This window comes from Setaria viridis, chromosome 3 (assembly GCF_005286985.2).
Source record: "Setaria viridis chromosome 3, Setaria_viridis_v4.0, whole genome shotgun sequence".
NCBI lineage: Eukaryota > Viridiplantae > Streptophyta > Magnoliopsida > Poales > Poaceae > Setaria > Setaria viridis.
In genome coordinates, this window is record NC_048265.2 from 6,801,942 (window position 1) to 6,825,016 (window position 23,075).

The following is a 23,075-nucleotide window of genomic DNA, read 5'->3' on the forward strand; positions in this document are numbered from 1 at the left end:
AATGATGTTTACAAATCAATTTTCATATAGTCGTATAATACTAATAACACACCTAAAATCACCATCAGTCCATTATTTATTTTCTAAAACAAATCAAGAAACTAGTACCGTGTCCTTATTCCAAAAATAACAATCAGCAAAATCTCCAAAGCAAAGCCAAACAAAGAAGAAGATGAGCAGTGCAGTAGTTCAGAGCAGAAAAACAGCCTATGTGGTGAGGATGGGCGGGAGGTAGTCGGACTTGGCGCCGAGCACCCGCGCCTGGGTGTCCGGGAAGAACTCCATCCCCGGCAGCTGCGTGACGGCGCCGTCGGCGGCGACCCCGACGGGGTAGGTGAGCAGGTGCCCCGGCAGGTCGCGCTCGGGCCCGTCGCCGGCGTACAGGTCCCAGTACATGTCCGCCATGGCGTTTACCTTGCGCACGCACTCGAGGCTCTCCGGGCGGGTGAAGGCTTCGTCCACGGCGCCGAGGTGCTCGTACCACAGCGACATCCGGAACCCGTGCACCTGCCCCCTCGCCGGCCGCCCCGCTGCAGCCAGGTGGCGCGGCTGGTACGCGCCCATGGCGATCTCCGAGTCCCGCGCCCCATCCATGGACCTCTGGTTGATGTTGGCCGACCCCACGATGATGTACTCGTCGTCCACGATCATCATCTTGGTGTGGACGTAGATCATGAACCTCCTGTTCTGCTGGGCCCTGATGTAGTTGGTGTCGGGCTCGGCCTCCTCCGTGGGCGCGTATTCGCCGGGCTTCTTGGCCTCCCGGTTTCCGAGGCAGAAGAAGGTCAGGTAGTCCTTGGGGTTGGCGTCGATGCCCTTGGCCTGAATGGCCTGGGCGATGTCGGTGTACATCATCTCCATGGTCCTCCTCTGCCAGTCTAGGATGGCCTGCACGGAGCCGCTCTCCGGGATGCCCTCCGGCCACATGGGCACGACGACGTACACGGTGAACCGCTCGCCGGCCTCGATCTTGCTCACCACCTTCATGGACAGCTCCTTGGGGATGAGGTGCAGCGCGCCGATGTCCTCGGGCTTGATGCCGTCGGCCTTCCAGCAGTAGGAGCTCCCCAAAAAGTACTGGTTCTCGATGTAGATGAAGCTCCTGGCGCGGCGGATGGCGTGGATGTACGCGTCCTGGATGCTCCGGTCAATGATCTGGTCCTTGCCGCTGACGAGCCCGGCCCTGGTGGCGTCGTCAGGGGTGTCCGGGAACCCGAACGCGGCGCCGCCGTCGATGGACCGGAACAGCTGGACGCTCCACGCCGACGGGTCGTCCGGGAACGTAACGGGGGACGGCGGGATGATCTCGTCGGCGAGGTCCCGGAGCTGGAGGAGGAGGTCCTTGCCGCCCTGCTTGCGCCACCGCTGCTCGAAGTTGTAGAGCACGTCCCAGGCCACGGGGCCCTCGAGGCGGCAGTGGATGTCGTGCCAGGGCTCCCTCGGCCCGCCCTTGGCGATGGCGGCGGTCGCGAAGTTGGGCTGGTGGAAGTCATCGTGGTGCGCCGCGCCCAGCGTCCCGAACAGCGGGTGGCACGGCGTGTCGTAGCGCCCGTCGCAGAGGTCCAGCCCGCCCACGAAGCTGACGATGCGCCGCTTCTGCCCCCTCGCCGCCGGCGCCGGCATGTCGTGGTCGACGACGACGATCTTCTGGTGGTGCGTGAACATGGTGGAGATCTGCAGGTCCTGCACGATGCTCCCGGAGTCGTCGGGGTTCCGGGGGCACAGCACGCAGTGCACGTCCGTGCCCTGGAAGTAGTTCATCGTCTCCTCGTCGTGCGTCGCCATGAGGCCGTCCTTCTTGAGAACGCCCACCGAGGTGCGGTCGTCCCAGACCAGCATCAGCACCCGGACGCCCTCGCCGGCCTTCTTCTTGAGCAGCTCACCGAGCGTGACGCCGCCGCCGGGCTTGGGCCGGCCGCCGTCCCTCACCAGCGTGATCTCCGTGTACACCGACCACCCCGTGATGTAGATGAGGTGCTTGGCGCCGCTGATGGCGTCGAAGATGTCCTCCCAGCACCGGTGGGGCTCGTAGCACCCGCCGCCGTCGAGCGGGATCCGGGGCACGAAGCCGTCGGGGACGTGCGCGTCCTGGTACAGCGTCACCCTGCACCCCTGCCGCTGGGAGAAGAAGGTGTAGGGCACGCCGGGGTACTTGCCGCTGCGGACGCCGCGGCCCCAGCTGCGGTCCTTGGAGATGTCGAAGTACTGGATCTTGACGTGGACCCTGGCGCCGCTCTCGAGCGGCGTGCGGTCCTTGTCGTTGTCGCCGCCGCCGTCGCAGAGCGGCAGCCAGCGGTCGACCTCGTGGCCGTCGAAGATGTCGCGGACGGGGAGGTAGCCGACGCCGAGGGTGGAGGCGCCGATGGTGTTCTTGGCCCGGATGGTGAAGACGACGTCGGAGGCGAGGTGCGCGCAGTAGACGTGGAAGGACTCGTACCAGCGCGGGCTGGCCGTCTCGTCGGTGAGCGTGCGGGTGCGCCCCACGCGGGCCTTGCCCAGCCCGATGGTCGCGTAGATCTTGTTGGCGCCCTTGCCCACGCCCACCGTGTCCTCGATCCCCTCCACCAGCTGAGCTCGATCAGCAGGTTTCAGTTTCAATTCATGGGTGAGCTCGATCAACGTTTCAGATTTAGGTAGCACGGAAGAAGAAGAAGAGTAGCTTGATCTGAGGAGAGAAGGTGATCATCCCGGACCTTGCGGAGGAAGCCGGGCGCCTGGCTGCTGGGCCGGCTGGAGTTGGAGATCTCCTCCGCCTCGAAGATGGTGACATGAAGCGAGCCATGGAGCAGGATCTTCGCCATGGCTCCGGTCGAGCTCCGATCACCTCCTGCACGCAGCACAGCCAGGCATTCGTGAACGACGTGGGCCGAAACTTGATCGCAACAGAGACGACAAGGAGACAGAGATGCAAAGAAGAGGAAGAAGAAGCCGACGCACCGGACACGAGTGAAAGAGCAGGAAGCAAATGGAGGCTAGCGACCTCGCCGGTGGGTTAAAGGCGAGAGGCGAGCAGCGGCTGTGTGGACAATGGCGGTGGTGCGAAGGAAAGGGCGGGGAGCCATGCGTGGAAGGAGGTCAGGAATAGTAAACCGAGGAGGAAGACCGGGTGCCGTGGGGAGCAGCGCGAACGGAGTGGCCGGACATCGCTGCATGTAAGCCGCTGAGCCTTGCAAATATGGTAATGCTGGACATGTCGCACCGCCATTGACAAGCTCATCGAATAGCTGAAAGCCTGAAACAGACCAGCACAAGTATACACGTATGCATGCCCGTCCCATCCGTTATGAATCAATTGTAGCCCACTTTTTGGCTAAAGGACGGGTGATCGATTGTTTAGCATTCATAGTTTAGGTGAACACTGGTTGGAATGCAAAGTGTGCAGTTCAAAGTTACTCCATCGAACAAATGGTGGTGCTTAACTTTTGACTGAAAATGTATGTATACCTGTCTGATATACACATTATCATTTTACACATGGTTACTCCAGTTTTTTGGTCTTACATCGGAATGGAGAATTGTGGATAGTTAGAATGTATCGATGTAATACTCCATCCCATGACGCATATTCAGTGGCGGAGAGGGGGGTTGTTCTGTCAGGGGCCAGCCCCCCTATGAACTGCAATTTTTCACTACAAATTTTGAATTCGATGAAATTTTTAGAAAAATTAGCACTGTTGGCCCCCTTGACAGTGAAAAAACGAAATCCTGGCTACGTCCCGGGTGTCGGCAGTGTATGAAGTCCGAATGGTGGTCCTAGATCCCAAATATATACTATTATAAAGATATGTACGCAGTGCAACAAAGGGCATTTGGTCTAGTGGTATGATTCTCGCTTAGGGTGCGAGAGGTCCCGAGTTCAATTCTCGGAATGCCCCTAAATTTTTTTCATATTTTTTTTTGTCAGTAGTCTTCTGCTGCCGCCTGGGCCTGGCGGATGCGGCCTCGAGCCGTCGTCGAGCCCACTTCATGGGCTCCGCAGGAAACGTGGGCCTCGAGCCTGTGACGCGACCTCGGCCCTCCCTCCCACTCGCCTGCCGCCGTGTGGCCTAGGCGTTTCTGGTGCCTGACACGCCCCGGGCCATCCTCGTCGCGACGTCGCCTTCGCCTACGTGGCTACGTCACCCGCGCCTGCTTGCCACTCCTACTTCACAACCCCCCGGCGGCTCCGCATCGCCATCCGCGGTCTCGTCTCAATCTTCTTCGCGCTCCCCTGGAAACCGACCTCGCGCGCCAGCGATGGCTGCTCCCGGTGCCGCCACCTCACCCCCGCGCGCCCTGCCGCCGCTGCTGCTCGCCCTCCTCCTGCTGGCGCTCGCTCCCTGCTCTTCGGCGGCCGGGCGCCGGGCGTGCACGTACACGCTCCGGGTGAAGACTTCGTGCGCGTCGCCGGCGCGGACGTCCGACGCCGTGAGCGTCGCGTTCGGGGACGCGTACCGCAACGAGGTCCACGCGCCGCGGCTCCCCACCGCCGCCGGCACCGGCCCAGGTGGGAGCCGGGCGCTGGAGCGGTGCGGCACCGACACGTTCCGCGTGGCGGGGCCCTGCGGCTACGGCGTCTGCTACCTCTACCTCCGCCGCTCCGGCCGCGACGGCTGGGCGCCCGAGTGGGTGCAGGTCGTCCAGCCCGGGCCACGCAGCGGCGACGCGCCGGCCACGGCCACCTTCTACTTCGGCGACCCGCTGCCCGAGGGCGTCTGGTACGGCCACGACCGGTGCCCCAAGTCCAAGGCCTCCGCCGACGACGACCACCCGGCGACCACCACCGGTGCGCCGCGCGCCAGCAACTCCTCGGCTCCGCCTCAGGAATGATGATGAAACCGAACCGCCGGGGAATTTTAAGCGGAGCTGCACGACCATTCTCGAGCCTCGGTGTGTAGTTAGTCCATGGATGTGTTGGGATTTGGATTATTGGTGCATTGTATAGCTGGGCCTTTGTTTGTTTGTGTGGATCAATAAGCGCCAACTATTTGATGAATAATCTCGCTCTTTCGTTTCCAAAAAAAGAGAGAGAGAATAATCTCGCTCCCCGTTCGCGTACGACCGCATTTCGTTTCCAATTCAGGCCCTTCCCGTTCGCTCAGATGGGAGAGAATTGGCCTGAATTTCGTTGTTCCGAGGGGAACCAGAGAGGGCTCAGGGTCAGGGCTGTTTATAAGCGCCAGCGACCGCAGTAGCCCGAGCAGAGTCAGCTCCCTGCGTTCTCAAGTTCTGTGGCCTTGACATCACACGACTTCGCCAATGGACACACGCATCGCCGCACGTAAGCAGAGTCAGCTTCCAATTCGTTCTGGAATCAGCAACTCTGCACAGTCTCCGAATCTGTTCGTAGCCTTGGATATCATCGTATCACCGTGCCGGCGATGTTGGGGACACATTTGAGGCCAGGTCCAGGTATGCAAAGTCCAATTAAATTTAGGCCCGTGCATATTGAACAACGAGCACCAAGAAAATACAAGAACACGATCGTAGGAAGTTATAGTCCCGAGGAAAGGAATGAAAACAGCCAAGAACAGCTACTGGGAGCGACGGCTACCAGCGTGGCACAAGTGTCCTGGCTCACATGGCCACTGCTGCCACTGCCTCTCAAAATTCCGTGGCCGCAGAGCGTTGTTTAGGCGTTGTTCGCTCCTAGACAAATCCGATTCCTCGTGTTCGAACCACGTGATGACGCGTGAGGTCTCTCCAGCCGTTTCCGTTGGAAACTTGGAACGGAATGGGACAGGCGGCGACATGGTAATGGTGAGAAACGAATTGACCCAGCAGAGAGCGATGGGGAGGCCACGCCACACCCCAGCGCGCACGGCCAGGCCGCCACGAGGCGCGCGGGCACAAGAACAGTATTACCCACTTCTATATATTTTTTTTCTTGCGCTTCTGCCCTGATCGCGCGGTCTTTCGCTTCGCTTTTTTCCAGCGGTGGCTCCATCCACTGCTCCAGTTCCTGGCGACGGAAGCTCAACCGGCGGTGGCTTTCGCCGCGGCAACCGTGAATCTATTTTTCATGATGATCTGAGCCACCGGCGCCGGTGGTAGGTATGAATGGAGATCGTTTAGAAACCATGGAGAAATGGAAACACAGGGTAGGGATAGATGGAATGAACGAACCATCGTCGAATGAATTCATGTCTCACCGAACAAGTTCAGTTTCATATGGGCATGGGGAGATTTTGGATCCTAGCAATATGATGATGTTGGTACCCCTTATACCTTACGATTTCTATTTTCAGAGACTGCAAAAGAGAAACTTTTCTTAGTATGGATGGTCTCAGCCCTCACCTACCATGCTGCCTACCTCAAAACGATACCTCTCAGGCCCCCCTCAACTATCATCATTGACCAAGATCCAAGAAAAGATTCAGCAAATCCCGTGCTGAATGCTGTCCGCATCTAGCAATATGATGTTGGATTGATGCAGTACGGAGCAGTGACAGCACAGCTCAAGTGTTAAATCACGTGCGTGGAGGAAGCGTACCAACCCCACAAAGGAGGCAATAAAAGGGAATGCGTCGCGTTGGTGCTGCCGGTTTTGACTCCTGCAGTCCTGCTATACGCCTGCTACTCCCCTCCACCTTCCTCTCCCCTCCGGCGGCGGCGGCGGCCAAGAAACGCAAGGAGCGGCCCATTTCCAATCTGTAAGGTAACAATCGCCGGCTGAAATTTCCAATCACGCCGGCGAATAAAAGGATCTCATCTTTTCCTTTCCCTTTCCCCTGGTTGCAGATTGATTCCTTACCAACTGTGTCGCCATTCCTTCCCGTTCGTTGGGCCTGGGGGTTTCAACCTAGAAATCAGTCCTTTTCCGCGCTAGTGAGAGTGGATTTGGACGGCAGCCGCTGAAAAATAGCGCCTTTTTCAGCCCCAAGATGCCTTGATTCCGCTTCTTTTCCACGCCACAGCTTTTGAATCCACTGCCGTCAGCTCCTTTTCGCCGCACTAGTTGTTTCTCAGCCTGCCTGGAGGTGGAGGTGAGGGAAAGCCGCAACATCACCGTTCAGTTGATTCAGGAAATCAGGCCGGGCCGATGAGCAGGAGGAGTGGCGGCGCGCGGTTGCAATGCGCGGATACCAAGGATTGGGGCTGCTGCTTCCTAGCCCTCCCGCCTGCAGCACCTGCCGCTGCCGGTGTGGATGGCGATGGCGGGTTCAACCTCTCATGGACCCTCCACCAGTCCTTCCACCCGCCGGCCGGCCTCTTCGCCAGCGTGGGCCAGCAGGTGGGGGTTGGATTCCCCGGGGCTTCCTCTACCGCACCGTCGCCGGAGACTCCAAGGGACCCGTACATGAAGTACGTCTCGCCGGAGGTTGTTGAGACGCCTCTGCCGGGGGAAGGTGTGGGGTTGAGGGATAAGGGGAAGAAGAAAGTCGTGAAGCTCAAGATTAAGGTTGGGAATCACCACCTCAAGAGGCTGATTAGTGGGGCGATCGCGGGGGCGGTGTCGAGGACTGCGGTCGCGCCTTTGGAGACGATTAGGACGCATTTGATGGTTGGGAGCAATGGGAATTCGACGACGGAGGTGTTCCAGTCTATCATGAAACATGAAGGATGGACTGGGTTGTTCCGTGGTAACTTTGTGAATGTTATCCGGGTGGCCCCGAGTAAAGCAATCGAGGTAAATGACTGATACTACATGATTGCTGAATTCATTATATTCATGTATTCTTCACTGTGTTTTCTTTGTAATTTATGCGCAAGAGCCAGTAGGTACAATTATTCCTCGGCATAATACTGAAATCAACCCTTTGGCCTTGGCTGCATATTTATTTTGCAGAACATATAACTACCTGCCTGCAACTAAGCTGAGGATATGTCCTGGTTACAGTTAGTGTTAGTTTGTTGCAATATTTCTGCCTCGGCGGTGCTATGAGATATTTTGAGTTCTTCTATTCTTGGGGCCTTGGTGGGGAATGCGCTTAAGTTTGTCATTCAGAAAATAATGAGCTAGCTTACATTTGTTATTGTTTTAAGCTTAAGCCCCATCCACAGGAGAAATTAGTGCTAGGATTTTCTACCTGGCCTAGCCTAGATGTATCGGAACAATCTACCTTTTTTGTTATTGGCTTAGCTTAAGGGAACTCTTATGCTCAAGGACTCATAACCGGTGTTAACCCAAACATCCTTTTCCCTGTCTCTTTTCCTTTGCTAGGCATATAGGTTATTTACTAGTGTAACTTGTAAGCATTTTATTTACTTCGTATTTATGACACCAAATTTTGTATGAAAGATTGTGAACAGTTTCCATCTGGTTCTTCTTAATACAGTGTTGCTGTTATATTGACCTTACCAAATTTTACGCTAAGATGCACTTTGCATCGTTAATAACAATTGGCCCTATCGGTTGCATCGGTGTCTTCTTGAACTCCCCACAAGTTCAAAGACTTAAACACTTAACTAATTACTGTTTTCTCTGCATCAGGTTGGCTTGCCTTTCAATGAAGTATTTGTTGTAGATTAGAAGCTATCAGACAAGATCCATATAACCCTAAATAAACCTTAATTGCAAATTTTCATATAGTTGTTTTATGACTTCTGTAACCATCGTGTAATCATATTAGTGTTTTGAGCATTAAAAAACTAAGAACTGTTTATTGGATCACAAAACCAAGGTTTGGATCTTCAATCTTGGCTGGCAATCATATGCACCTTTTTTACATCCTGCAGTGAGTATTAGATGTTTAGCATCATATTTTGCATGACTGGATGGCTTACCGGCCATTTGTGAAGCAATATATAAGGTCTGTGTTATCTCAGTATCATGGATGGGCTTATGCTGCGTTTTTCTAGTTCCATGTAATGCCTGGACATCTTGGACAGTCCTAATGGCTTCATATGTTAGTACGTTACAATATCATCAGATTCTATGTGATTCTGGTAATGATGCTTAGGGGATGGACATACATATTTCTTCGTACAGGCATCAACGTATCTGATTGTTCATTTGGTTCTTTCTTTGCAGCTTTTTGCCTTTGATACAGCTAATAAATTCTTGACCCCAAAACCTGGGGAGGAACGGAAGATACCAATTCCTCCTTCACTGGTGGCTGGGGCATTTGCTGGTGTCAGCTCAACACTGTGTACATACCCTCTGGAGTTGATTAAGACAAGATTAACTATACAGGTTAGTGGTACCTCACAAGAAATATCTGGTTCCCTAAAACTGCTAGAGTGAGTAAACTTAATAAAGCACAAAACACGAGCGGCTGTAATGCGTCTGTTCTCCAATTCTGCAGAGAGGTGTGTATGACAACTTCCTTGATGCGTTTGTCAAAATTGTCCGTGAAGAAGGGCCTACCGAGCTGTACAGAGGCTTGACTCCAAGCCTAATTGGTGTTGTGCCATATGCTGCTACCAACTACTTCGCCTATGATACCCTGAAGAAGGTGTACAAGAAGGTGTTCAAGACGAACGAGATCGGCAACGTCCCAACCCTGCTTATCGGCTCCGCAGCAGGAGCTATCTCAAGCTCTGCTACATTCCCTCTCGAGGTTGCACGCAAGCACATGCAAGTTGGAGCCGTTGGTGGCAGGAAGGTTTATAAGAATATGCTTCATGCTCTGCTGAGCATTCTCGAGGATGAAGGGGTTGGCGGCCTTTACAGAGGGTTGGGGCCGAGTTGCATGAAGTTGGTGCCTGCTGCTGGCATTTCGTTTATGTGCTACGAGGCTTGCAAGAAGATACTGATCGAAGAAGAGGATGAGTAAAGTGCGTTCAGATGCATGACCTCATCGGAGCTCAGTTTTGCGACAATCTGACACCGGCCGTTTTTAGGATATTTCTTTGAATCAACTGGTGCTGGAACTGGAAGAAACTCACAGCTGAGGTTGCTGCTGCAAGAAGCGGAAACTCTCGACCCGTTTCTGTATCTAATTTGATCAGATGAGTTTACCTGTGTTCCCGGATTTTCGTACACTTAATGAGTAGAAAGCATGTCTTTCTAAAACAAATTGAAATGCCATTGGCAATAACAATTCACAGGTGGATAGAGCACTTGGCTGTAATGTTCTTGGTGTTTTAATCGTGCAGTTTAACTCAGCATGGTATCAGACAAATCTGATTTATATGATGATCTCATAACAGTGTAGCGATCAGTAACGCCACGAAATTAGCAAATTTCATTTCACGTTAGACACTACTCATCTAACAAAATGCAATAAATCAAATGGTGTATCAAAAAAAGCCTCACAAGTAGACACACCGAAACACATTTCATCGCCAAGCATCAGCATCCCTCAATTTAACAAGAACTAGCAAAGGGCAGAAAAGGCGAAAGAAGGAAAAACTAGAGACTCTAGAACTTTCTAGGATTGCTCTTCGCCATCTCCTGCGGTTGCCTCTCCAGCGCTGGCGGCCATCAGCTCATCAAAGTTCTCGGTCTTTCCCAACACTATCTCAATCTGCAGACACAGCTCGGGGTCAATATTTTTAAACACGATGAAGACCGTATGAAAATGAACAAAATTAGCAGAAACAACAGATTGGTGCATATCATCAGAAAATTGTGGAGTTCTAACCTTAGCTTTCTGGATCGAGTGGCCTCTCATTTCGTCACTGATTTCAACAGTGGATGTTCTAAGAGCACTCACAATGCAGACTTCATCGTGGAGTCTATCCCTATTAATTGCACTGCCATGTAAGCATTTGGATGATGTGGCAAGTAATTTAACGAGGAGAGAGGAGCAAAAACGGAGAAACGACGTCTTATTTAGACGCCGAGTCTTCGATTCGTTCGAGGCTGGAAGACTCCACCAGTCTCCGCATTGGGGGAGGGGAAGGTCGAGTCTACGGATCCAGTACGCCATGCCGCCGCCGCCGAAATTCCTCCCGCTTCTCCCGCGCGCCATCTCCCGCGCGCGAGCCGGAGCCCGCCGATTCCTGCGTGCAAGGTCTCCCGTGCGCGCGCTCTCCAGCTCGTCCCCCGCGCTCTCCAGCTCGTCGCCGCTGTACGAAAGGAACCCAGTTCCAAATCAAGGTACGCCCAATCCATCCCCAAATCTTCTCCCCAACTGATCTCCTCCCCAACAAGCTTTAACCCAAATCCATACACAAATCTCGAATTAGGGATGAATCGATTGACGAAGCCTAGTTCCCGGCGGGGCAGTGGTGGCCGTGGAACCCGACCTCCGGCCATCCGTGCTCCTGGGACCTGTGTTCCGGCCGCAGGTGCTTCTGCAACTCGGAGCCTTCCCGCTGGCAGCGCTGCAACAGCAGGTGTTGCTGCTCCCGTCACCAGTTCTCCAATCAGTGCTTCCCCCTTTGGTGGATGGTGGCCAACATCTTCTCCTAGTGAAGGGTATGTCAACAGAAATACGTTTCTATGGATCACAGATTGTCTATGCACATTGTAGTTACAGATTTTATATATAGTCACAGCTTTCTGTGTTAACTAGATGAATTGCGTGGATGGCATGCCGTGGTGTTATAGATTTTGGTCACAGCTTCTTTGTAGTTATAGATTATAGATTGTAGTTATAGATTTTAGATTTTAGTTACAGATGTGAAAAATGTATATATGCATAAATGACATGCCGTGGTGTTGCTAGGCATGCCAATTTCATAGCAATTATTTTTCCTATATGTTGTTCTCAATTTGCCATGTCGGTGTGTTGCTCTTGAAGTGTTTTATGGCATGCATTCTGTGGATTTTAGTAATTTAGTATATATATATATATATATTTCATGGATAATAGTTTGAATGCCTTTTGCCAATACTGTTCCTCTCATTTTGAAGAGATTAGGTGACTGCTAATATCACCTCTTCCTTTTTGGTTACGATTGAGCCACTATATATTGTTGCTTTCAGTTTTCTCTGAAGTTACGATAATAACAGACAACCTTACCACACAACAAACAATATGGTTGCAGGTTATACCCACAAGGAGGGTTCTCAAATCTTCTGCATTCCAACCCATTTCTTAACCATCCTAATGGAACCAATCTTCCAGAGAATTTCCACTTTGTTGGTGCTGCAATGAATCGGTCTTCAGTGTCTCCAATTGACCTGGGTGCTACAAGAACTCATTCTCCAGCAGAAGAAGAAGATGGTCTATCTCATGATGCAGTGAAAGATGTAGGTGCAGAAGAAGATGAATCAATTAATGTTGATGACGATGCTAGAACCGACAAGCGTTTGAACTGGACCGATGAAGAAGATAAACGATTGGCCAGTGCCTGGTTGCGTAATTCAAAGGACCCAGTCGATGGAAATGGCAAGAAGGTAGAGCGGTATTGGGAAGATGTGACTACAGAATACAACAAGAACACAGAAACTAGCCGTAAGAGGAACAGAAACCAACTGAAAATACGTTGGGATCGCTCTAGGAAACCATTAACTGATTTTCATGGTGTTTGGGTAAATGCCGATAGAGTATGGCAAAGTGGGATGAGTGATGACCAGTTGACTGACAAAGCATTAGAGATGTGGGCTGGCCAGAATAGTGGTAAGGCATTCCATCTGCTGCATATGTGGAAGGTAGTACGTGGTCAGCAGAAATGGTCAGCATATATTGCTAGGTTAAAGAAGGAAAAGGAAAAGAGTACAAAGGCTAACAGTAACCTATCTGCAGTGGTGAATTTGGACTTAGATGGAGAAAAGCGACCAATGGGACAGAAGAAAGCCAAAAAAGAATTGAAAGGCAACAAAAAGGGAAATGACGCCTTGTCTAATTTGAACAATAAATTTGACAAGTTCATTGAAGCAAGCAACAAAAACAGGGCAGAGAGAGAGAAGATGATAGAAATTCAGCAAAGTTTGGCTGATAAGAAGATTGAAGCAGCTAAGATTAGTCATGAAGCAGCTCATGAACAAACTAAGTGCAAAATGCTGGAAACTTACACACAGCTACTGCTTACACCTCATGATCAGCTTAATGCAGATGCTTTGGCTGAGAGAAATTTGGCACTAGAGAGCATGAGACTTGCTTTATTTCCTAATGTATGCCACTGTCAACCCTTCTTTAATTGCTTATTCAATTGCAATGAACTGGTAACTGATGGACTTGTACCTTTTCTAGAATTGATCATGCAATAGCTACAATGTGAAAACAAATGTGACCATGGAAGTGATTTATGTAAGGTAACTGAAATCCTTTGGTCAGTGCTATATTAATTCCTGTGATTAGTTTTTTGCATGCAAGTGTGAACTCCTTCCACTTGTGAAATGAGACCACTAATTTTTGTGAAACTGAAACAGCCACGGCAAGTGTGAACTCCTTCCACTTGTTTTGTGCATGCAAGTGTGAATAGATACAGCCACGGCAATTGTGACTATATATAGCACACAGCCACGGCACTATTCTGAGTCCCCTTTCTGCTACTGCTCCCCTTTCTGCTAGTGCTTCCCTTTCTAATCTGCTTTCCACTATTCTCTGGTATCCTTTGCTACCATGGATGGAGATGGCAACATGGACCCTGCTGATCTGTACTCCATGGATGACTATCTTCAAGAGGGGGAAAGAACTGAGTGGTGTACTGGGCTGTTTTTGTCAAATCCATACGCGCACCACAATCAGCTGAGCACAAGCTGTATTCAGAACATCAAGAGGGGGAAAGAAAGGATGTTGAATGTGCATTTGGCATTTTACAATCTCGTTTTTGCATTTTGCGTCGGCCGGCACGTCTATATGATCAAGGGGATCTTGAGAATATCATGTTAGCTTGTATAATACTTCACAACATGATAATCGAGGATGAGAAGGATATAGAGGATGATTCGTTTGACCTGAACGAGGAAGGAACCACGTCTACTGTTCAGGCGTCTACAATCGCTCATGGATATGATCCGGTGATGGAGGAGGTAATACAGAGAAGTGCCGAGATTCGTGATCGTGAAGCTCACAGGCAACTACAATCTGATTTGATTGATCACATTTGGCAAAAGTTTGGGAATCGAACTAATTAGGTAGAGTTATGCATTTAAATATATATATATACACACATTAGCCTTCATGTTCAAAAATCATTGATATTTGTTTTTTTACTGAACCATTGAGATTTTGTTAAATCAACCACATGTACAATTTTGTTAATTTACTAACCCATTCTTATTTTTTAACAGTTCTGCTTGGAGTGGCTGGAGGATGATGGACATGGAGTTCTGTATGCAGGATGATGATGGATGGCTTAATATTATCTAAATATTAGTATTATCTATTCAGTTTGCAATTCATATCTTAGTTTCCATTGCTATATATTGTAATGGATGACTCATTGCTACTATCTAAACTTTCATCGAAGTTCTGTGGAGTTTGTTTGCCATTCAGTGTATACTGTAGGCATTGTGTTTGCCAGTATGGGTTGTGCTTCTGGTGATATATATCCTATATGCGTTTGCTGATATATCTTGTATGTGTTAAAGTATGTGTTGTGCTTCTGGTGATATATACCCTGTATGCGTCAGTTCAATTGCCGTTTGATCACAACACCGTATTTCTGGATGCCTCTGTTCAGTTGCCGATTAATCATGTCGTATATGGTTGTTGCAAGCTGTTGAGGTGCAGGGTGGATCACATGGTAAGATGCCGCAACTGATCAGCTTTCTTTGTGTTGCATAATAAAAATTTTTATCCATAGAAACTATTGTTACAAACTTTGCATTATGGAGCATAGTTTCTTGTGATAGAGTCTTCGACGTATAGACTCTATGGATAGAGTCTGAACTGTGAGTGCCCTAATCTCTGCAAGGGGTAATAAATAAGACAGTTCAGAGCATAGGCTTTGATGAGGGCTCAAGAACAACATTGACAGACTTTACGATGTTGACATTATCTCAATGTAATAATGAAACTGCATGCATATTTGATGATGAATAAAAAAAGAAAATTTCTTACTCTTTTCGACAGCAAGACCATTGTTCTTCAGAATCTCAGCAATGGTGACAACTGTTGATATGGCTGCAAACAAATGAAACAGCTTTGTTAGGTGTTGTCTATATTTGGAAACGTAATTCTAGAAAACCACTGAAATAATTTGAGCTCCACGCTCGCACTAATTAGAAAAATATAACGAGGGGGAACCGAGTGCACACTTTTTTTTCAATGTTTATGGACATTGAATGCTGTTCATCAACATGCCTACAAGCGGTAACATCATAGTCGCTTTGGTCAGCCCGATGCAATTTCATAATTCGATTCGATTGGAAACATGCAGCGGTGTAGAATTTACACGGTGCAACCTAGCTACAGCTTATGACAACAATAGATGATGAATAAACTTTGGGAACGTTCAATTTCAGAGATACCAACATGCATTACGCGCAGAGGCAATTGAGCAAGATTTGATCCGCAGGCGAAATTAGGATGAGGATAAGAAGGGATACGCACCCAGGCCGAGCGCGGAGAGCTCGACGTCGCCGTGCTGCTGCATGTACTTCTGCACAAAACGGAAGCCAACGAATCAGCATCAGCCGGACCACTCGATCGAGAAACCAACGCCATTGCTGAGAAAGAGGGCAGGGGGCGAGAACCCAGAGCCTACGGATTGGATCGGTCATACCTTGGCGAGGTTGACGTAGAAGAACAGCGGCTTCTTGGAGCTGGACACCTGAATCCGGTTCCCGGCGCCGGGCTTCTGCTGCTGCGCGTCGCCGCCGGCCTGCACCGCCACCGCCGCCTTGTCGCCGGACATGTTGAAAACTTGAAACAGATCGATGGACCGAACAATCAGAGGGTCTGCTCGTCTCGCGGGATTGGGATTTGGGTTCTTCGTGCCGAGGTGGAGGTGGGGGTGGATCAGGGGAGGGAGAAGGCGAGTCGGATCGGGAGCGGGTCAGACGAGGAGATCGATACCGAGTCCGTTCCGTCCCGTTCCCCGTTTCCGGCTCGCGTCCGATTACGCTTTGGTGGGCCTAGACCAGCAGGCAGGCGGCAGAGCTCCCGGGCCTTACACGAATTGGCCCATGCTCTGAAAGCACCACCAAACTCGCATCCCATGGCCCAGGGGCCGAAACGGTACCAAGTAATTCTTGTACTTCTTCCTAAAAATGCCCACAAGGTTAGCAAGTGCCACTATCGGAGTAATACTGGCTAGTTCTTACGGCGCTAACATAAAAGTGAACGAAAAAGGATGTCAATACATCATTAGCTCTTATGATGTAGTTCGTGAAAGATGTGGATAGTACCAAAAGCAACAACTACTACTATGGGCACATTGTAAAACGAAATGCGTCGTTAACTCTTGCGTAGAGATCAAGTGAATTATCTTGAAATGAGACATTGTGGCGCGCATGTCACCTATTCCTCCTTAGCTCCCAACCAAACACTTTTTAATCGGATGCTCCCTCCCATCTCACCATCCACTTAACCAAACATATGCTAAACTTACAAATATCTAAATAGGTGGGCATCAACATTTAAACTTTGGTGGGTGCAAAACGATAAGTGAGAAGGATTAGGAGTAGTAGGAGGAGCATCGATCCATTGAAGTAGGGGTTTGATGGTCATATTACTTTGTATGGTCACTGTTCATATTACTTTGCACACCACGACTCCACCACCATACCAATGTCGCTCTTTTATTTAAGGAACAAATGTTGATGAAGTTTTTCCTATATAACCTTTTCCGGATGAATAATTGTATGCTGTTCATAAAAAATTTTGAAGACAGAAGGCTAGGTGTTCTTGACGCTCTGATCCGAGCTGAAGCCAAAAACCTTTACATGTTTCAAAGAAATCCAGGCAAACAGAAATGTGTGTAAATTAGTCAATTAGTCCAAAGTGACCATCAATTTGCATTTTTCTTTCATTAATTAAATCCCTGTTTAATTGGTTATAAAAACCAAAGCGTGGCCAGCAACTCCTCCCACGTGTCAAACTTAACGCCTAGTTATTTATAGGTATCTTCGTCACCATATATTCTTACCCTCTCCTTGTCACCTTAATTTGGTTATCTGATCAACTATACAAGTGACGGCGCACAATTCCACTTTCACAAGTGACATTTTGATTGGCCCTATAAATAAAGGGTTCTAAAAAGAAAATAAACAATGAAAAACTCTGCCATTTGCGTTGGAGCCTGCAACTTGGAACTGCATTGAAACAAAAGAACCGCAGATATATTTTTTTCTGTAATGTTGATTATTAGTATTCTATAGTGTTGATTATGTTCTACTCCCTCCGTCCGAAATTATTGGTCGTTTTGGATTTTTTAGATTCATAGACTTTGTTATGCACTTTTTTTTATAATGGAAGTTTTATTAATTTTAAAAATATTACATCGAATTGATACAATGCCTTAAAACACTCCCGACCTCTGCATAGCGGGATGCACACAGCCTAAAAAAGAAAATATAGAACATAATCCAAACACTTTATTGACAGTCAATCCTCAAACTAGACCGCCACCTATGTGCCCGGGTAAAAAACTCCTTGGCCACCTGTGCCAATCGTAATGATGCCGCAATAACCAAGTCCTGTGAAGCTGGCTTCTGCAATATAACCCACGTGCGGAGCCAATGTATAATCAAGAAAATAACTTATAGGGGAGAAGAGTTATATTTTTTTCCAAAGATTGTATCATTTCTGCGTAGCCATAACGACCAACATGTAGCAGTCGCCCCTAATAGAACAAGTAGCTTTAGATCTTTTCTAATACCCCGTAGCCAACTTCCAAACATGTTAGAAACACTACAAGGCTGAGATAAACCTGACACCGCATATATAACAGACCACACAACACGAGCAAAATGACATTCAAAGAAATGATGTTTAATCGTTTCATCCTTGTGACAAAAGCAACAATTTTTGCTTCCATGCCAATTACGCTTTGCTAAGTTATCTTTTGTTAACACTACTCATCTTCACGGATACCACATAAAGATCTTAATTTTTAAAGGGGCTTTTAATTTCCACAGGTCTTTATTGAAGTTCGGGACATCACTATGAATCATTGCCAAGTAATGAGATTTCACCGAGAACTGACCGCTTGGATGTAAATTCCATGGAAACTTGTCTGGTTCCTGGCTTAGCACAATGTTAGCAATACGTGAAACTAAATTGTTCCAGGCTGTTAACTTGTGACTAATGAGATCCCTCCTCCAGATTATGTTCAGTGGTGAGGTATTGAAGACTTCTACCACAATGTCCTATTTGTAGCTAGCGGGCTATGTTGTACAAATATGGATATTGTTCTCGCAGGGTTGAGTTTCCCAGCCACTTATCTTCCCAAAACCTAACTTGTGTTCCATCTTTGATTATAAACGTCCCATAACGTAGGAATTTCCTTTTCACCTTCATCAAACTAGCCCAAAAATGTGAGTCCCTATTTTTTCATTGGACCTGTGAAAGTGGCTTAGAGTGAAGATATTTGTTACGCAGTAATTGTTGCCAAATCACATATGTAGTTATGCACTTAAATATACCCTATGACTTATAATTCGGGACGGATGGAGTAGTTGCTGTTCTAATAATGGCCATATGACAAACTGCGCATTTCATGTGCAGAGGTCTCATTATATTGGCATCAGATCAGATTAACTACTGAAGATGCACACGAGCAATGATGTTTACCATATATTAACATATCACCGCCTGACCTTTATCTCCTCCAATGTTTGTTAATTTGGCTTGTAAAATATACAAAAAAGGGGTTTCCAATTGTGGTGTATGTAAAGAATTGGCTTCAGCCTTCAGATGATAGTATGATACACGAGTGACCACTACACGCAAGTGCCAGAACCTTTTAGTTCCTGCATATGATGAGACAAAAGAACATGAGTACGCATGCTGATTTGATTTATGGTCTATGCTATTGCTGATCTGATTTGATCCTCTGCATGTAGTGGGGAGCTACCTGGCAAGATGATGCATCACTTTCACACACATACAGATTCATGCTGCGAGCTGGGTGTTCTCCAACAGATATCCTTTTGTTTGGCAGCTGGCCTGTGGAGACAAAAGTTGAAGTGGATATACAGTTGTTTGATGTGAAGTGAAGCAAAGTTGATGATGGGTCTCCTTGGAGACAGCTGAATGACTAGGATCGATGCTGTTAGGTCCCACTGTCTCATTTTTAATGCAAGGTATGTTCTCCACGTCCCAGAAGCGTCACGGCAGGTACTGGGGTCGGTAAAGATGGTGGAGGTGGAGAAGGGCCACGGATTTACTAGTTTATTCATCGTGGTTCATAGCATGACTGTTAATATTTTCGGAGCACTTTAAAAAGCGATAATGCAATACCACAGTTCCATTTTGAAACAGGGATGCAACTAGTGGTTGGAAAACGACAGGAACAAAGTTACCCCAAGGCAGCAAATTCCCATTTTTGCCCTGCTCCCAAGCTTGACATTGCAAATATATATTTTTTTTTGGAAAGCCTATTCTGGTAGAGGAAAATATAAAACTAGCTAGGTCCAACTCGTTGCCGGCCTAATTAGAACTACTAGCAACACACGACAATGTGAACTATTTCTGACCTGCTTATAATCTGTTCGGCTTGTAGCAAACTAGCAATGGACAAACAAGTTCACTTATACTATTAAAAATTACCATGGACGTATTTGCAAAAAAAATCACCTTGGACAAACACATATATACATATGTACTGATAGATTCCCTTTGTCTGAGACCCACCGACTTGTTGGCTTGTTTCCAATCAACATGCATCCTTTCAATGATAATATCTGAACCAAACAGATCGAGCAAACTTTAGCTGCCATCTCCACTGCAGATTAAAACGCTAGGGATCAGTAGGGGCTGTTTGGTAATAGGGTGTTAAAATTTAACATCTGTCACATCGGATGTTTGGATGCTAATTAGGAGTATTAAATATAGGCTAATTACAAAACTAATTGCACAGATAGAGTGTAATTCACGAGACGAATCTATTAAGCCTAATTAGTCCATGATTTGACAATGTGGTGCTACAGTAATCATTTGCTAATGATGGATTAATTAGGCTTAATAGATTCGTCTCGCGAATTAGCATAGGGTTTTACAATTAGTTTTATAATTAGCTCATGTTTAGTTCTTCTAATTAGCATTCGAACATCCGATGTGACACTGTTAAAGTTTAGCACCTCGTATCCAAACACCCACTAAAATGAACGTACTTTGGCTGGCTTGCACGCTTGCACAGCCATCTGCATGTCGCCTGAGTCCGTGAGTGATGGCTGAATGAAGAAGGACATGGCTCGGTCCTCAGCCTTCACACAGCTCAATGCAACGCAAACTGCTAAGAGACATGCGATGCGCGTGTGGACGCTGCCACAGCGAAGTGTAGGAGAGATGAGCGGCGGCTGGCAGCGATTCTGAGCTGTTCCCTGCTTATCGCATGACTCCGTCCAAGGAATCCAATGGTTAGCATGGACTGGTGGCTACGCATGCCTGAAGGCTGGCTGCTTGATCGAACTCTTTTGCAATGTGCAGAACTCTTACAGTAGTTGTCCTCTCCTCTGAATTTTCTCGTATAGCTTTCCATGGACTCATGATAGCAATGGACAGTAATCGATTTCACTTGTGCCAGAAACCATGCATCATGTGGTTGATCATGGACAGACATATGATGATGGAAATCAAGCAGACCTTTGACCGCTGAAATCGTCGGCAGATCCGGTAGTTCCGGCGACTGATTTTCGCATCTCTGTGTGCATGCCAGGCACAGGAGTCTGATTCATTTCTTGTCTTGTCGTCCCAATCAATCAACATGCCCCAATGTGTCTCAAATCCTCCAGATTCAGTTCACACAAGTCGTGGCCAAACATAGCGAATCCTACTGTCCTGAATACCTTGCTCGTCATGGCTATGCATTATTGAAGTTCCAGCAGCCTGCAGCGAGCTCCATGCCTCTCTGCTGCTACTTGCAGCTAGGTTTACTGTTGCTGTTTGTAATTCATGCATGCAACTGCACTTTGTGGCGTCAGGGCTTAGAACAAATTAAGTATCGTAAAAAACCATTTAGTGTTGGTAAGGTTAAATTTGAGCAGGTTGTCATCTTGCCATTCCTTGTGCTAGTTATCTCATGTTATAATGGCGGCCATATATGCATGGCATCCACTATGGATGTGCTAGGCAAAGGGCTCACCACATACATACTGTACAAATTAACATATCACGATCTAAAGCTTTGTCTCTTGTAATGGTGCTAATTTGGCTTGGGACAATAAAGTGGCTTCTGATGACACACTCATAACTCACCAGGCCACGTTACTTACAAGTGCCATAATTGTAAAAAAAAATGAGTAACTTTATGGCTCCTGATCGAACTAGAAGAAGCAAGAGCATGAGTATGCTTATCGATTTGATTAGTCCTGGCTCGTAGTGAGGAGCTACCTGGACAGATCAAGGATCACATTTACAGGTAGCAACAAGGTGCTCTCCGACTCAACAGAGACATATCTGTTTTTGTGTTTGGTATCTTTCAGTTTCTCGACAGGTTGCAGTGATTCTGAAGCAGAGCTGAGACTCTGATGAGACACAGCTGAATGATGGCTCGGATGTTTTGTTAGGTCTGCGACTCTCCTTGTCTCAATTTTGTGCAAAGCCATGTTCTCCACATCCCAGAAACGTCATGGCATTGAGTAAAGATGGCGAGGACAAAAAGGTTACTGCCGATCTTTTTTTTCTTCTTTAGTTTGTCTAATTAACGTGGTGTTCGTAAAATGACCACCTGTTTTCCGGCACTCAGCAAAGTGGGCGTGACGCCGCGCGCGGTTGTATGTCAAAATAAACGGCGATGCAACTAGCTGACCGAAATATTATATTATATTATATTATTGATTAATATATTTCTACTATGTTCATGGTGATTGGGGAAGGACTAGAAAGCAAGACTTGACCTTTTCTTGACACTCCAAGTTTATTTTTTTATATTCAATAGTGGTACAAGTCGCAGAGGCCGGGATCTTTTCCACTTTCTAAAAAAAAGGGTAATTTAAAAGCATATATAGAGGTACTTTAGTGGTATTTTAAAATTCAAAATAAACTATCCACTAAGTGTACATCTAAAATGAATACTTAGTTTATTTATAAAATTATCTTTCTTTTCTATCGCCTCTCTTGAGGGTTAATTTTGCTGCTTTAAAAGTAATAATAATATTGTGTAGATTTGAGGGTTGCTCTATCTGGAAATGGAGCTGGATCCCAAGTCCAACTATGGGTTCGTCTGGCTGCTCCCCATGGTTGCCCTCTCCATTTTGTTGGAAATTTTGCTCTCATGATCAGGGCTGCTCTATAGCTACGGATAATCAAGTTCACTTACACCTCAAACCATGCGACGATGGCGATGAAGCATTTGTGGACTATTACAGGCACCGTCGGCGGGTCTGCTGGTAGTTGCGGCGTCGATCGGTGGGCCTGAGCGTACCTCTGCATGTGCGCATGCCGGCCTGATCCACGAGACCGATTCTGATATTCTCTCACTGTTACAGCAAGGAAACTGCCTAGGATACGGCGCTATGATTCCCACATCCTGATTAATTAAGAGCACCATTGACTTACCTGTGAAAATGACATAGGAATAACATTGATGATTGCAGGGTGTGTAGTGAGGGTTGCTGTCTTGTTGTACAATTGATTTGTTTGTTTTTGACGGACAAATGCAGCTTGTTCTGTACTGTGTACAACTCAATATATAGGTGACACGTTAAAACTCAATTTGTGCTATGGCCTACTCTTTTCTCCCCATTATGGTAATTCATTGTATGAAGTATGTACAGAGAACTGAAGGCATTGTCGTATTTTGTCAGAAATCTAAAATTTGAATAGCATATAGATCAAAATGTCAGATCGTACGAATTCACTATTATATTGAATATGCAAATACAATAGCCCAGTAACTGGTAAATTGATCTCATCATTTTGGTAACTAATCCATTGTGGTAACCTCCCGCCTGACTGTGGTAAACTCATCGATTATAGGAACTGGTTCCTTAGAACATTGATACCAAATTGTAGTAACTCTCCGTCCTATTTATCATCTTGCGCCGTTCAAGTTACCATAATAATTTTTAGTTATGTGACCAAGACAAGCAGTATCAAGTGTCATATATACAAACACAATATTCTAGTAGCTGGTAAATTGATCTCACCATGTGAGTACTTCACACAAAAAATGTGGTAACTCCCCCGCCAAAATGTAGTAAACTCATC

At 47.5% G+C, this 23,075-nt stretch overlaps 4 protein-coding genes and 1 non-coding gene across 6 annotated transcripts; 3 read left to right on the forward strand and 2 right to left on the reverse strand.

The window, feature by feature from the left end:
• Positions 1–2,801, reverse strand: LOC117846916 (phospholipase D alpha 1). The gene is made up of 2 exons (XM_034728040.2): positions 2,694–2,801; positions 1–2,568 (listed from the first exon to the last, which is right to left on the reverse strand). Exons 1-2 carry the CDS (start codon positions 2,799–2,801, stop codon positions 208–210), a joined length of 2,469 nt encoding a protein of 822 aa, XP_034583931.1. The 3' UTR covers positions 1–207.
• Positions 2,802–3,803: 1,002 nt separating this feature from the next.
• TRNAP-AGG (transfer RNA proline (anticodon AGG)) lies at positions 3,804–3,875 on the forward strand. Its single transcript has one exon. It is a non-coding gene; the product is annotated as a tRNA-Pro (tRNA).
• Positions 3,876–4,155: 280 nt separating this feature from the next.
• Positions 4,156–4,978, forward strand: LOC117849998 (embryo-specific protein ATS3A). The gene has a single exon (XM_034731759.2). The coding sequence runs from the start codon at positions 4,237–4,239 to the stop codon at positions 4,807–4,809; it is 573 nt and encodes a 190-aa protein (XP_034587650.1). The 5' UTR covers positions 4,156–4,236; the 3' UTR covers positions 4,810–4,978.
• Positions 4,979–6,477: 1,499 nt separating this feature from the next.
• LOC117849922 (adenine nucleotide transporter BT1, chloroplastic/mitochondrial) lies at positions 6,478–10,029 on the forward strand. 2 transcript variants are annotated; one of them, XM_034731663.2, is made up of 4 exons: positions 6,478–6,637; positions 6,721–7,609; positions 8,954–9,115; positions 9,228–10,029. In XM_034731663.2, the coding sequence occupies exons 2-4, from the start codon at positions 7,022–7,024 to the stop codon at positions 9,696–9,698; spliced, it is 1,221 nt and encodes a 406-aa protein (XP_034587554.1). In that variant the 5' UTR covers positions 6,478–6,637; positions 6,721–7,021; the 3' UTR covers positions 9,699–10,029. The 2 variants fall into 2 exon arrangements, with proteins under 2 accessions (XP_034587554.1, XP_034587555.1); XM_034731664.2 differs by having other exon boundaries at positions 6,483–6,632.
• Positions 10,030–14,506: 4,477 nt separating this feature from the next.
• Positions 14,507–15,902, reverse strand: LOC117849923 (uncharacterized protein At2g34160). Its single transcript, XM_072292614.1, has 4 exons — positions 15,487–15,902; positions 15,315–15,363; positions 14,823–14,885; positions 14,507–14,669 (listed from the first exon to the last, which is right to left on the reverse strand). Exons 1-4 carry the CDS (start codon positions 15,616–15,618, stop codon positions 14,575–14,577), a joined length of 339 nt encoding a protein of 112 aa, XP_072148715.1. The 5' UTR covers positions 15,619–15,902; the 3' UTR covers positions 14,507–14,574.
• Positions 15,903–23,075: the final 7,173 nt, after the last annotated feature.

Coding starts and splice junctions, on each gene's coding strand:
- LOC117846916 (XM_034728040.2), bottom strand. CDS start 2,801: ATGGCGAAGATCCTGCTCCATGGCTCGCTTCATGTCACCATCTTCGAG. Junction 2,569..2,693: donor CGCCCGGCTTCCTCCGCAAG/GTCCGGGATGAT, acceptor GATCGAGCTCAG/CTGGTGGAGGGGATCGAGGA.
- LOC117849998 (XM_034731759.2), top strand. CDS start 4,237: ATGGCTGCTCCCGGTGCCGCCACCTCACCCCCGCGCGCCCTGCCGCCG.
- LOC117849922 (XM_034731663.2), top strand. CDS start 7,022: ATGAGCAGGAGGAGTGGCGGCGCGCGGTTGCAATGCGCGGATACCAAG. Junction 7,610..8,953: donor CCCCGAGTAAAGCAATCGAG/GTAAATGACTGA, acceptor CTTTCTTTGCAG/CTTTTTGCCTTTGATACAGC. Junction 9,116..9,227: donor AGACAAGATTAACTATACAG/GTTAGTGGTACC, acceptor CCAATTCTGCAG/AGAGGTGTGTATGACAACTT.
- LOC117849923 (XM_072292614.1), bottom strand. CDS start 15,618: ATGTCCGGCGACAAGGCGGCGGTGGCGGTGCAGGCCGGCGGCGACGCG. Junction 15,364..15,486: donor TCTACGTCAACCTCGCCAAG/GTATGACCGATC, acceptor CGTTTTGTGCAG/AAGTACATGCAGCAGCACGG. Junction 14,670..14,822: donor TGGTCTTGCTGTCGAAAAGA/GTAAGAAATTTT, acceptor TACCCCTTGCAG/AGATTAGGGCACTCACAGTT.